The sequence below is a fragment of the Cinclus cinclus genome, chromosome 4 (assembly GCF_963662255.1).
Source record: "Cinclus cinclus chromosome 4, bCinCin1.1, whole genome shotgun sequence".
In the NCBI taxonomy this organism is placed as follows: domain Eukaryota; kingdom Metazoa; phylum Chordata; class Aves; order Passeriformes; family Cinclidae; genus Cinclus; species Cinclus cinclus.
Genome location: NC_085049.1, coordinates 12,358,923 through 12,371,770, shown reverse-complemented (window position 1 = coordinate 12,371,770; position 12,848 = coordinate 12,358,923). Strand labels below are relative to the sequence as shown.

Sequence of the window (12,848 nt, the reverse complement as noted above, 5' to 3'; positions counted from 1 at the left end):
TTGGGTGGTTTAGCACGTCTTGGGTAAAATACTTAGAAGTCATGGGAAATATCCTGTTTTAAAATAAAATCAAAATAAACATATTTGGCTGTAATTTCAGATTTTAAGATATGTGCTTACAATTATGCAGCATATATATATTTGCAGTATAATTTGCTGCAATAATTTAAAATTTGCTTCCAGGGGTTTACGGAAGAAAATCTTTGAGCTGTGGAGATCTTTACCTTATACTCCTCTGTTTTATTTTCTGAGGTTTTTAAGTATTTTCTCATGCCTCTGTAATGGCTAAAGTTGTAAGCTTTTTACTTTAAAATTTTACCTACAATTGTTGTGGAAATGCAGCTTTTAGAAAAAAAAAAGGATAATTGTGATCTCTGTCAAAATTAATACAGTATGTTAATTTCTTATAATATGAAACATTGCAGAAAACCTTATTCTTCTCCTTCCCCTTTCTTTCTTTATTTTTTTTTAAAGAATTTTTTCCTGTAGTTCATCACAGAGTCTCAGGAAGTTCTAGAATTCATTTCAGGCCAGTCTTCCCACAGGCCTACTCTATTTCAGGCTATAGAATCTCAAGGAAGCCCCCAGATAGATCTGAGTTTTTATGTAACTTCTATGCACAGCTTCAGTGAAAGCAACATTTCTGAATAGACTACATTGAATGTCTTTTGAAAAAGACTCCGAAAAAGAATCTTTAGACTAGATGGTAGAGCACATACTGCATGAAAAGTTCTGGAGTTCTAGCATAAGATTCAGAGAGGACGTGTTCCTGTAGACAGCACTGCATGGCAGCAATGACCAGGAGCTTTCATTTTGGCACTTCGTAAAGGAGGATGTAGATTTCTTACCAGCAAAATGACGTAGACCTGCTATTGCAATTTTTGCTATGCATAATTACGTCTACATATGTCTTATTGCAGTGTTACCCTTTCTTCTTGTTCTTGAAAGAACTTGATTGAAAAACAGTTTCTTGAGATGAAAAGCCAACTACAGCTTCATTCATGTAATCCTGAGTTGAGTTCAGGCATTTACGTGTTGAATAATACACTGTGTCTGCAAACTTGCTCTGTAGAGAAGCAAAATACGAGTGTAAGTTATTCTTGGGGTGAGCTCAAATTTCATCTGCAGATATTCTGAAAGCTGATGTTTTCCCATGCTTCCCTTCTCTAAACACAGAGATTATAAAGACCATCAACTTCAGAATTTTATGTGGTGAAATTCAAGAATATATTAATAGTAACCAATATGTACTGTTTCCCATTGGAGTTGTGTTATACCCCAAGTTGGAAAACAGAGAACTATTGAAATGAAAAGCAATGTAAAGACAGTGGAATAATCTCACTTCAGCAGATAATAATATCAGTGAAAGCATGGAAGAAAAATAAGATTAGGAAAGGAAAGAAAATAGTAAGAGTCAAAAATAGGACATTTATGACCTGTTTCTTAATGTAATTTTTTTATGACTTCCCGATTTCTTTCTCAGATACTAAAACTTTTTGCTTTGAAAGGGGAATTAAAGATGGTGAAAACCATAAAATCATATAGTACACTACAATTTTTGCTTTGTGCGTATGTTCTCCCAAAGTCATTCTTTCTTAAGTTCAGCTGCAGAACTGCCTTACCATATCCATTCATTTGTTAACAGAAATAACAGTGAGTCTTTACGCCCTGTCTCTCACAGCATTACTGGATAAAGAAAAAAGATAAATAAATAGGATTTTTACAATGTACCTTTGGTTAGCTGACCAAGTTTGCAGTATTATGTGGTGGCAAAAGTGTACAGCAGTGGGAAGATTCAAATTCTTCATGTCAAGAAGTTAATAAATAACTAAACTACTCACTTGAGAGCCAGCAACAAAGCAATTTGTTCTTGCCAACTAGAAGTGGTTAAATTATGACAAATTGTCCTCTAAAGATCTGAGTGATCCATGAATCTAATTTGTGAACCATGCAGCATTCAGTGTGTTGTAGCTCAGGGTATCTCATATTTTCTACATTAAGAGTAGTGAGATATGTCCAATGTCAGTGTCAGTTTATGCATTATATAGGTAATATCTCCAGGCAGGGTAATGCACTACAAGCTAACAAAAAATATCTAAGTATTTTGGGCATGTAGCATTCATTTTCATTAACTTGTAAATATATCATGTTCCTGAAATTATATTTTAAAAGGTGATTTTAAAAATTCAGTTCAGTCCAGTAGAAATAGATGGTAAAGCTATGCCAGCTTTGAAAAAATTTAAGCAAATAAATAAAAATATGAAATACAAGGAAAATATAATTGTGAAAATAAATAGTCATGTTGTTTAAGTAGATAAACAAGTTGTGTCTGTCAATGACTGTTAAAATTCCTGTACAATAATAATTTGATAGCAGGATAAACAAAAGCAGTGGAGAGGGGTTCAGGAAATAAACTCATATCTAGATGAGAGTCAATAAAGAGAGGGCCTAAGAAAAACTGTAATTTATGAAAATGTACCTTGTTAAAACAAAAGCAATAAACTAAAACAATATAACCAGTTAATTATGTCTGTATTGCTTTTCCTGCTCTCATTTTTCCTAAAGAAAACCTTCAAGGGATGAGATCGCAAGAGAACTGATTTAATGCAACCTGACATAAAGAGTTATGATAAACAAAACATAATTGTTTTTTTATTTATTTATTTTTAATTTTTTTAGCTGAACAGATCACGTTGTGATGAAAACAATTGTGTTAACATTTCTGGATAGTACCACTCAGAGCTGCATCCTTTACAGTTTCAAATGTTGCCTGCTAAAGGATCAGAGGGGCTTTAGAACTGATCACATTATTTACAGAACAGTTATTTCATACATAGCAATTTACAGAGTGAAGAGGAACCAAAGAAAATAGAACCTTTGACTCGTCTGAATTACTCAATGGCTTCCAAAAGAATTATATGGTCTTTTCATTGCAACAATCAGGTGAATAAGCAATTAGCTTCAGTCTTTAATGATGAAAAGAATTTCCTCTTGTGTCTGTAATGCCTTGAGGTCTGGCTTTGTTATCCAGATACAGATACACAGCCACCTGACCTATGGATAGAAGAGTGTCTTGATGGAAAACTGGAAAATTTAATTTTGAGGGAAAATGATGAATTAATGTTAATAGCGTTTACCTCAAAATGGCATTTAGGTGATCTGTAATATATTTCATGTTTGACTCTCTAAAAGGTCACAGAGGAGAATAAATTGTGTCATTATTATTGAGTGAGTAAAATGATCACTTTTAAAGATGAACTACATTGCTTTGTAATACACATCATACCTTTTTAGCGAAAGTGAAAATTGTCGTTGACAAATCCACTTGAAAAAATGTTACTGAAAGCACTCTTTCCTGTTGGTATTTATAAAAGAAAACACTTTGTTTAGTTCAATGTTTAATCAGGTATTTATAAGGTATTACCATAAAGAGAACTGAAAAAATAAATTGAGACAATTTTTGGAGGTCAACAGCAATCACTTACTTTAAGCACACTGCTGGATATGAAGAAATGTAACTTCTCCTTTGCTTTATTCAAAATCAGTAAAGATGATTAAAAAGACTGTATTCATACATGTCTCTATTTCATACAGAAATGCATATAAAATTGATTTTATTCAAAAAAGCTGTGGGCACATTGCAGCTATTTATTTGGTGGAAAGCTACTCAAGTGAACCTAAACCTTCAAGGCTTTTAAGTGATTCTGTAATATTTAAATAGGGGGGGGGGGGGGAGGGGGGGAAAACCCTGTATTCCATAGGACATAGCTCAATTTTCAAAATGCTATAAAAGTTAACACTGAATAGAATTTTTGACTGATTTTGGAATGGGAACGAGCAATCTTCTCCTTCTATTCCTTGCTTGAATTACATGGTACAGTGTTTCCACAGAGCTGCCAGCATCTGCTGTACACTCCAACAGCCAGACTTTCCTGTGATGTATTTTCACAGATTTTATTTTCGCAGTGGGAGGTGAATAAAGCAATAAACATGTGTACAGCAAATACTTACCCACTTAGCAATGCCTGTGCCTCACTGTATCTACTGCCTGCTGGATGTCATGGTGCATAGATCCCCTAATTGTGAAACAGTGAAAGTCACATGTCTGTGACTGAAACAGCTTATGGAAGCCTTTCATGAGCTCTGGAGTTTGTCCAATGTTATCTGTACTTTTCTGGCTGTGTTTTGAGTGACTTATGCAACCTCCCACGGGAGAAGCTTTAAATGAATGAAGTTAAGTATGAGCATGGGAAATTGTGCATTCAGCAGAGAGCAGGCAAAGATCAGAGTCTGTCATGTTTCAAAGAGAATACATAAAGAACTGGTGGTTTATTTCAAAAGGTATCTTGCAATAGTAGAGATTATTACTATATAGATTTATTCTTTACTTTCAAACTAACAGAATTACTTTTCTTTCTCTTACAGAATAATGATATAATCTATTACAATGCAAAAGATGATCAGAATGATGTAAGTAATAAGTTTCATTTAATTTCACTGCCTGTAATCTCAGAAAATTAAGGGAATGAAAATATTAATGAAACTATCATTTAAAGATTTGGCGGAAGCAAAAAAGCAAGAAACTTAAAAATGTCTTCAAAAGTTTTCTCAAGAGCCAGACAGGATTTTATGTTTTAATTCTCAAAATCCGTCTCCTTTCATACAGTTTGAATTACTGGTCAGACAGAAAATGTGCTGGGAGAATGAAGATCCTGACAGCAGTATAATTCACTTTTTGAAACGTAATAAAATCATAATTATAGGATTGGAGAATCAAAATGATAAATGTAAATAATTCAGTTCACTCTGAAGGAACCATTTTCCGGCCTTATTTTCCAGGATCAGATGATGTTGTTCTGTATTCTTTGTAATAATTTTTTTACGTGAGGAGAAAGAAGATGTGAAATGTTACTGAATAATTATTTTCAATGACTTTGTGATCATTTATGTAACTATAATAAGATCTGGGAAAATTGAAGATCCAATCAAACAATTTAGACTAATTTTATGATACTTCAATTCCTGGCTTACTAAAGCTCTTATTTTATGAGGTTTGAAGTCTCCTATATGTCATTAACTGTTAAAAATCTTAATGTGTTCTGGAGACAATACAAGTTATCCTCACCTTCACTGGAGATAATACAACTGCTTGTCTTCATTATAGGCTTAATTTATAAGGCCATAGGAAAATGTTGTAAATGTATTAATCAGAATTGCCAACATGCTTCATTTGCACTTTTTAATCAAGTAGACTTTAGAGATGGATGGCATCACTATTGTAATTGATGCTTCTGCTGTAAGGCAATTAAAGAATGTACATAGATCATGTCAAGCAGAACTATTTTATATAGTTATATAGAGTTATGAGTACTTCATTTCAGATACCAAAAACTACTGTCCTGAGTTTTAAAGTTTGCATGACTTAAGTAAAATTCATTAAAAGTAACTTAAATTTGAAATATATTATTCTGTTCTAGTTAAATTCACTGGATACCATGTGCTAATCTTCTCTGGAAACAGAATTACAAAGCTTAAATATTGGACTTTTAATATAAATATACCAGACACTAATGGTAGACTGTGGTGTGAAGTAAAATCTGTGATGTATCTGTTATGATAATAACAATGTGAATGACTACTATATATTAACTACTATATATATATATATATATATATATATATATATATATATATATACTAAATAACTGCTGAAGTAGTAAGTAGTACTGGGAAAGGTCTTGAGATGACTACTTCTGCAACCAAAATCCAAATGTCTTAGGCAAGGCAGGAAAGGCAATAAGGCAATACTATTTTTTAAATTATCTTCAGGACATTCTTTTCTCTTCAAGATAAAGGTACACACACACACACACAAACACACACACACACACACACACACACACACACACACACACACACACAAAATAAAACAAAGTTTGTTAGACCAGATATGCTGTTTTACTTCTGTTTCAGTTTTATTTCTTTTTATGTCTTTTTGAACATTCCTTAGAATGAAGTTTATAGTAATGTTCACTGTCAAGAAGTGATAAGGATCCAATGATCTGTGATCTTATAGTGATTCTTTTAGAAAACCTTCAACTAGATCTTAATTATGTATGTAAACACCACATTCTTCCCTCTTCCTGCCTGAAAAAAATGCTTGAGACCTTATTGTTTTCTTGAAATATTGAGAAATTTTAATGGCATCATCTGTAAAGCACTGATTAGTAAAACTGTGTTTGCAATCCATTCCTTTCTATCTCTAAAAGACCTCACTTTTTGGTTTTCCTCTTCCATGCTGTGAGCCTTCATTTAGTAACAGGAAATGATATTATGTTTATCTTTGAGTACAATCAAGAATAATTAGTCGCAGAAATTGATTCATTAAAATTGGAGATCTAAACTAATCACTGTGGGTATCTCTAGAGAGCTGTTCAGTTTGTTTTGAGACAGATGTCTAGGGTTATCTGCATCAGTTTTAGGCGTGTGTTTCTCTGTGTTGACCAGGTGCCTGTAACAGATCCTTTTAGATCTTAACTTTTGGATGCTGAAGAATTAGAAGAAGTTAATCTCAAGGGTCTTGCCTGCCAGTTTTTCTTTGTTTCCACTCATCCTTTGAATATTACAGCCTTTTCAGAAGAGCAGTCCTCTTTAATTCTGTGTTTCTGGTGTATGTTTATATGCTGCAGTACAGTTTTCTTTCCTCCTTTCTGTTCCCATATCACATTCAGGAGATCCTTCTCTCATTTTTCATCTGCTGTCTTGATGGGCCTTTTCGAATCTAAAGACGGGGCTTGCTTTTGCTTTAAAAAATAAAGAAGCACATGAAGGCCAATCATTCTCTGGCCTTTAGATTTCTGAGTCTCTCAGATAAAACAATCAATTCGTAACCCCGTAGTCCATCAATCAGTAATGGACCTTTTGTACTCTTTATCTTACAACAGCAATTATATTCTGCTTGCTTATTTCCCCATCCCCCCCGCCAGAGCTCCATGTAATGCGTGAGCACTTGATGATAATTAATGAGTTTTATCCTCACAACGAGGTAGGAGGTATTACATTTCCATTTTTTATATCTCATAGGAAGATAATGGTCAAAGTTGTAATTTAGTATAGGTCTCCCAGGTTTTCATTCACTGTCCTTTTCCCAAGAACCCTTTCAGTTTGATATATTGCTGCCTGTTTGTGCACTTTAATTTGCAGCTGTCAACAGCTTGTTGTATTTGGACAAATGCTGCAGTGCTTTTATTGGACAAGTGAGTAGTCCCACATTAAGCTGCTCTATCCCATTAGTTTTCATATTGCTTTGCCTGTTCTCTCATCTTGTGCTTTGTACCCCCACATTATTTATAGTAATTTTGCTTCACTGCTCAATTATTTCCTCTTCTTTACTTTGGTCTCCATTTTATTTCCAGTGATTCCACATCTAGTTAATAGATTCTTCCTAAATCTTTTTTTCTTTCCTGTTTCCTTGTATTCATGTAATCCACAACTTGACTATGCACTGAATTGCCCAATTGCTTAATTTTCATTTTTCCCAAATTCCTTTCCTAATGTTTCTCTCATCTCCTCTTTGCATCCTGCTTCTTTTCCAAATGTTTTAGTATAATTTCTTACCATGGTTTCCTGCACAAGCTACAACAGTCTAAGGAACTGATTTTTCAATGATTTGATGGAAAGAGATAAGTAATACAAATAAAGGAATGTCTCTAACATGAAACCAGCCACACATCATTGGAAGTCTCCAGTTTCCCTGCAATCCCTAGACATTAATTGGGAGCAGCCAGTTGTATCTCCTGGCAGGAATTGTGTCCATAGTTAGCACAAGTGATTTATTAGACATTGCCTTCATGCAGTCTCATACTGGCTTGCAGTCATGACTAACAGAGCTGTGCTCCTTGTGCAATTATTGATCACACACTAAGTGATAGTAGCACTTTTTATTTTCTTTTACTGAGCTAGCATGGAGGCTGTAAAATTATGGGTCCCTTTGGGCAGTAACTATCTGCAGAAAGTGTGAATTCAGAATGTAGCTAGGACTCAGTTTGTGGGTTCCTCTAGAAGCAAAAATCTGGAACATGCCTAGAGATGATTTTAAAAGAAAGACTTTTTTATTAATTTATAATAAAGAAGGAAGAAATCTTTTAAACCAATAAGCAGTCTGTGCCATATGGTTTAGGAATTTTTCCTAATTCAGTGATGCCTTGCTATTTTGGAATAATTTGTGAAGCATTAGTTTTAGTCATGATTTTATAAATAGGGGTAAAAAATTATATCTTCATCAAATGGAAAACAATTTTAAAAATATGAAAGGATAATTAATTTTGAATGTAAATTCTTCAGAAAAATCATGCTGCATTTTAGCAAACATTATAGAAAACAAAGTAATTTCCACCCTTTAACTTTATATATATATATATATATATGAAGTGAAGAATGACTGTTGGGCAGGAGTAAACAGAGACCGGAATTGCTGTCTAAGAGGCATGCTCCCAAGAAGAAGCTTGGAGATTTAAAGGCATTGATAGTGGCTTTGGAAGTTCATTGAGTCTCTGCTTATAGCCTTACATAAGTCTTGCCTTTTCTACTGCTTTATGGTGCCAAGGTTGCAAAATCTGCTTATATGTGTACCTATGATTAATTTAGTAAAAAAGAAGTCTGTTAATGAAATATCCCACGTTTACTTGTAAACAAGTCTGAACCTACTGTTGATTTGATCAGAGAAATTCTGGTTTTTTTGTTTGTTTCCCTTCAGCCACAAGAATTCAGGAGTTTTCTGGCTTTTCCCCCACATAACATACATTGAAAATGGCAGAATAATTTAATTTATACAAGTATTATATTTTATGTATTTCATAGCTGGCCACCAGAAAATAAAAGTGTCCTCTGTATGCCAGTGTTTCAGGGACTGCGTGTAGGGTCAGGTAGAGCCCTTGAGGTGGGAGATGGCACCTGAGTATGGTTAGTTTGGAAAAGGATCAAGAGCTGAGACAGGGCAGATGGGAGAATCCAGTGATCCAGTCTCAAAGGTAACAGGTATAAAAAGACTTCTCGAGACAGAAAGATTTCTACAGATTTCTACAAGTCCAGCAGCTGCCAGTTGCTGGATTGAAAAGTGAGACTGTAATGGCTGGCCCTGACACTGCACAGGAAGCTGGGACAGGGACTACTTTTGCATGTCATCCAAGAGATACAGATTTCCTCTGGCTTTTCAAGGTTTTTAAACCTCATTCTGATAAGAGAGAACCTTTAGAAAGCTCCCTTTTATCCTCATATGTAAGAATAGTTCAGTCTCTGTGCTTTCACTGTGGCTGCCAGCATGCAAATAACCAAATCAGTATCTTACCATCTGGGTTTAGCTAATGGAGGACTTCAAAGCATCACTTTTTTTTCTGAGCTAAAGCTACTAACTTTTCAATATTTCATAGACAGTGAAGGGTAGTTGTTTCCAATATGAAATTTGTCTCAAATAATTTAGGATGAACTTGAGCACTAAGCTGTAGAGCTTTTGAAATAAGGCAGCTTACCAAGGGTAACCAGCTGACTTCTTTAGCTCCCTTAGGTCTCTTTTTCCTTCTGTTTTCATTGTATGACAACCAATATGGTTTGACATTACAGTCACAGCTATGTGTTGTATTTCTTTTCATCTTCTCTTTATCCTTTACTGCTTCGATACTGAAGAAAATTTTAAAATGAGTTAAAGATTTTCTGCTATTCTCATTTATGATGAGTAAATGGGCAAAGTCTATGTAATTGGAAAATCAAGTTAGATAACTCCACAATAACTGTGATTTGCACACCCCTGAAAGAAGGTGCCAACAAGTAGGTGTTGTACATACAGCATATCAATTTAAAGCTTATTTTTATGATTGCTATTCTTCATGTGTGCAAGTTGCAGCTATTTTTAGATTTAATTTCTTCTCTGTCTGAACCTACCAAGGTTCTTAACCAGGCCAAGACATTGCATGTGTCAGATTAAGTAATATTTATACATATTTACATACCTAGTTCTCATATTTTCCGTTTGTCATATTCTTGAAGGTATGTGGTAGAATTAGGGACGTGAAAAATTCACTGGAAAATATAATTTACTGCTTGTTCTAAAAAAAAGTGTGTACGTTCTTGGAGAATGATGATATTAACATGGACTAGTGACTAAAATTGCAAATAGATGGAAATATTAATTGAATGGTGTTTGATGGAGATATTTTGAATTTGATTTTTTTTTTGAGAACTTGGGCTACATCTGTGCCAGCTACTCTGATTCTTAGCGATATGACATGGATTCTATTGAGGTTTTGTTTGTTTGGTTCCTCATTGTAATGGGTATTAGCTGCACAGACATATGCCTTATTCTAGCCTGATTTTCCTAATGTAGACAGAGGGTACATTTTTTCAGGGTAGTTTGCTCTTAGACTAATGTAGACCATGAGAGGGAAATAAATTTGTGCTAGTATAAATTATATCTTTCATTATGAAAGACTGTCAGAGTAGGACTGCTGATGGACCTGTGTAAGGAACATTTTGATAACCTTAGAGAAGTTTCATTAGAATACAAATTTCTAATCTGTAGTAAATACCATATTTTTCAACTATATTTTCATATTTATTAAATGCATATCTTGAAAATGAACCTATATATTTTAGTGCTGGAATGTATTCCTTGGAATTAATACTTAAAGTCTATAATAAACTAACATTTTATGAAATGAGGACAGAAAATTTGATTTGATTCACATAGACGTCCTTACTCATTTCATTTTCTGAAATAAGTAAAAAAGTTGTACTTTTTGGCTCCTAAAAGTGATCCAAGACTCTTTCCTGTACTTCTCAAATATACAACATATTCATATATGTTCCTCTTATAACTTACTGTATTCTAGATAGCATAGAACACACTTTGGTACCCATGTTGAAATAGTTGAATTTTAATAATTAATAATTTTAATAATTTAATATTCATGTTTTAAAATGAACTGCCATTAAAAGACAGATACATATTTTTATATTTTCTTATATTAATATTTCAATTGTACTGCAGAGAGTTGTATCTTTTACATTGTAATGTATAATAAAAATAATATTTATGGCCAAAATGGACACTTCTTTCTGTAGTGGAGGTTCTGTTATAGAAGTTAATTCTGTTGCAAGACAACACACAGCATTTTATCTTTCACATATGGGAAGGAGTGAGTAAGCATGAAAACCATATTTTTATGTTTTTATCTTTTATTTATTCATCATTCTTTATATACAAGAGGACTTACTAATTTTAGTAATTTCATTGTATTTTGACCACCAGATTTTTTAGGAAAATTTGAGTGTTCTTGCTGAACTCATTTCCCTGCCACATCAGGAATCCTGTGTTATCTGACAGAGGGATTTGGATGCTATTCTTTGGAAATCATTTGAACTGATAGTGAGGCCATGATTGATGTTGTCTGCTCTAGTATCAAGACTTTTTTGCATTGTTTAAAAGGGAATGTGTTCCTTTCACCAAGTATCACTGGGAAACATTCAGGTCTTTCCTTTTCAAGGTCTTAAAGGCAAGTTTGAGTACAGCTCACAGGGGGAAAAAAAAAAGGAATTCCCTTGAGCTTCCTCTTGCAATTCTACTGATCTATTGCCAAAGGAAGCAGGTGTTCTTACTTTTTCTCTTTTTTTTTTTCCTAGTAATATGATTAAAAATGTAGGTGTCAGGTTTAAATTCCTTTATTCAAATTTTTGCAAATCTTCCCTTCTCCCAAATGAATATATGTTCAAGCTTGAAATGAAAAATACATGATAGTGAAATAAATGACTGTCCCAAAGCTATCTCCTACCTGTGAAACAAAGTTATGAAATAATAATGGCAAGAGTGATACCTGTAGTTGCCAGTGTCCTTAAAAAGATGAGACTGTACTTAATGTGGAGAATCCTACCTTGAAGGCAAATGTGCCAAAAAGAGCAGTGCTTGAAGTCTCTCCATGGAGGCTGAGTTTATGCCACATCAAAGATCAGAGTTCAGCCCTAAAGCTGGTGATTCATCTGTTTAATGGAAGATCTATTGCTTCAGGATATTTCCTACTAATATCAAATGCATGGGTGATAACAATTGCAGTGAGTGCAGTGTAATTGTTGATTGGTAAATAAAAGCAGCACCAAAAGCTGAACTTGTCATAGGACGTTTATGGCATTTGATTCAGAGATTTTTAACAAGCAGTTTATTGCCTGATTACAGATCCCAATGTTGTATGAGTGTTCTGATGGGCTGCTTTGAAATGTGGCGGTCACGTTGAGACTTTCAAGTTGTACAAAACGAAACAAATGGCTCAGTCTGATGTTTTCTTATGACTGATTGAACGTGGAGTCAGGCTTTAAAAATTCCAAGTCAGATCAAGAGTCTCAGAAAGGACCACTTACAATAATTTAATACTCAGAGGAAGCTCTCTGTGGTGTGTAGTTATTATAGGTGATGAAATGCAGGTCCTGCTCCTGCCCTGCTGCTGACTGCAGAGGAGCATTTCTGAACCAGCTGGTGCAACCTGCAAAGGGTCACATCACATTTCCTGGCCTTTCCACATAGCCATTCTCAACATGTTCCATCCCTCTTGTTTTTTGGAGAATAGGTGGGGGAAAAACCAAATCGAAGAGGGCAATTGTATCTATTCTGATCAACAGAGTTGAAATATTCCCAACTTTTTAGTGCTGGTGTGTAAAACAGTGTGTTAATTGTAATGCAGTGGGAAATCACATTGTCAAGATCTCAAAGCTTTTGAACTCGAAATTCAGCTGACCTTTTACATAAGTATTTTGATTTGCTGACTTTTAAAAAATTCTTTAAAAAGCTACAGATTGACCTGTGTCTT

At 34.2% G+C, this 12,848-nt stretch overlaps 1 protein-coding gene across 3 annotated transcripts in view; it reads left to right on the top strand.

Moving 5' to 3' along the window:
• Positions 1–12,848, top strand: part of CACNA2D1 (calcium voltage-gated channel auxiliary subunit alpha2delta 1) — a 352,862-nt gene that overhangs the window by 183,474 nt on the left and 156,540 nt on the right. For all 3 annotated transcript variants that reach the window (XM_062491655.1, XM_062491654.1, XM_062491656.1), the window contains exon 5: positions 4,426–4,470. In XM_062491655.1, the coding sequence (XP_062347639.1) occupies positions 4,426–4,470 (45 nt within the window). The remainder of the gene's footprint in view (positions 1–4,425; positions 4,471–12,848) is intronic.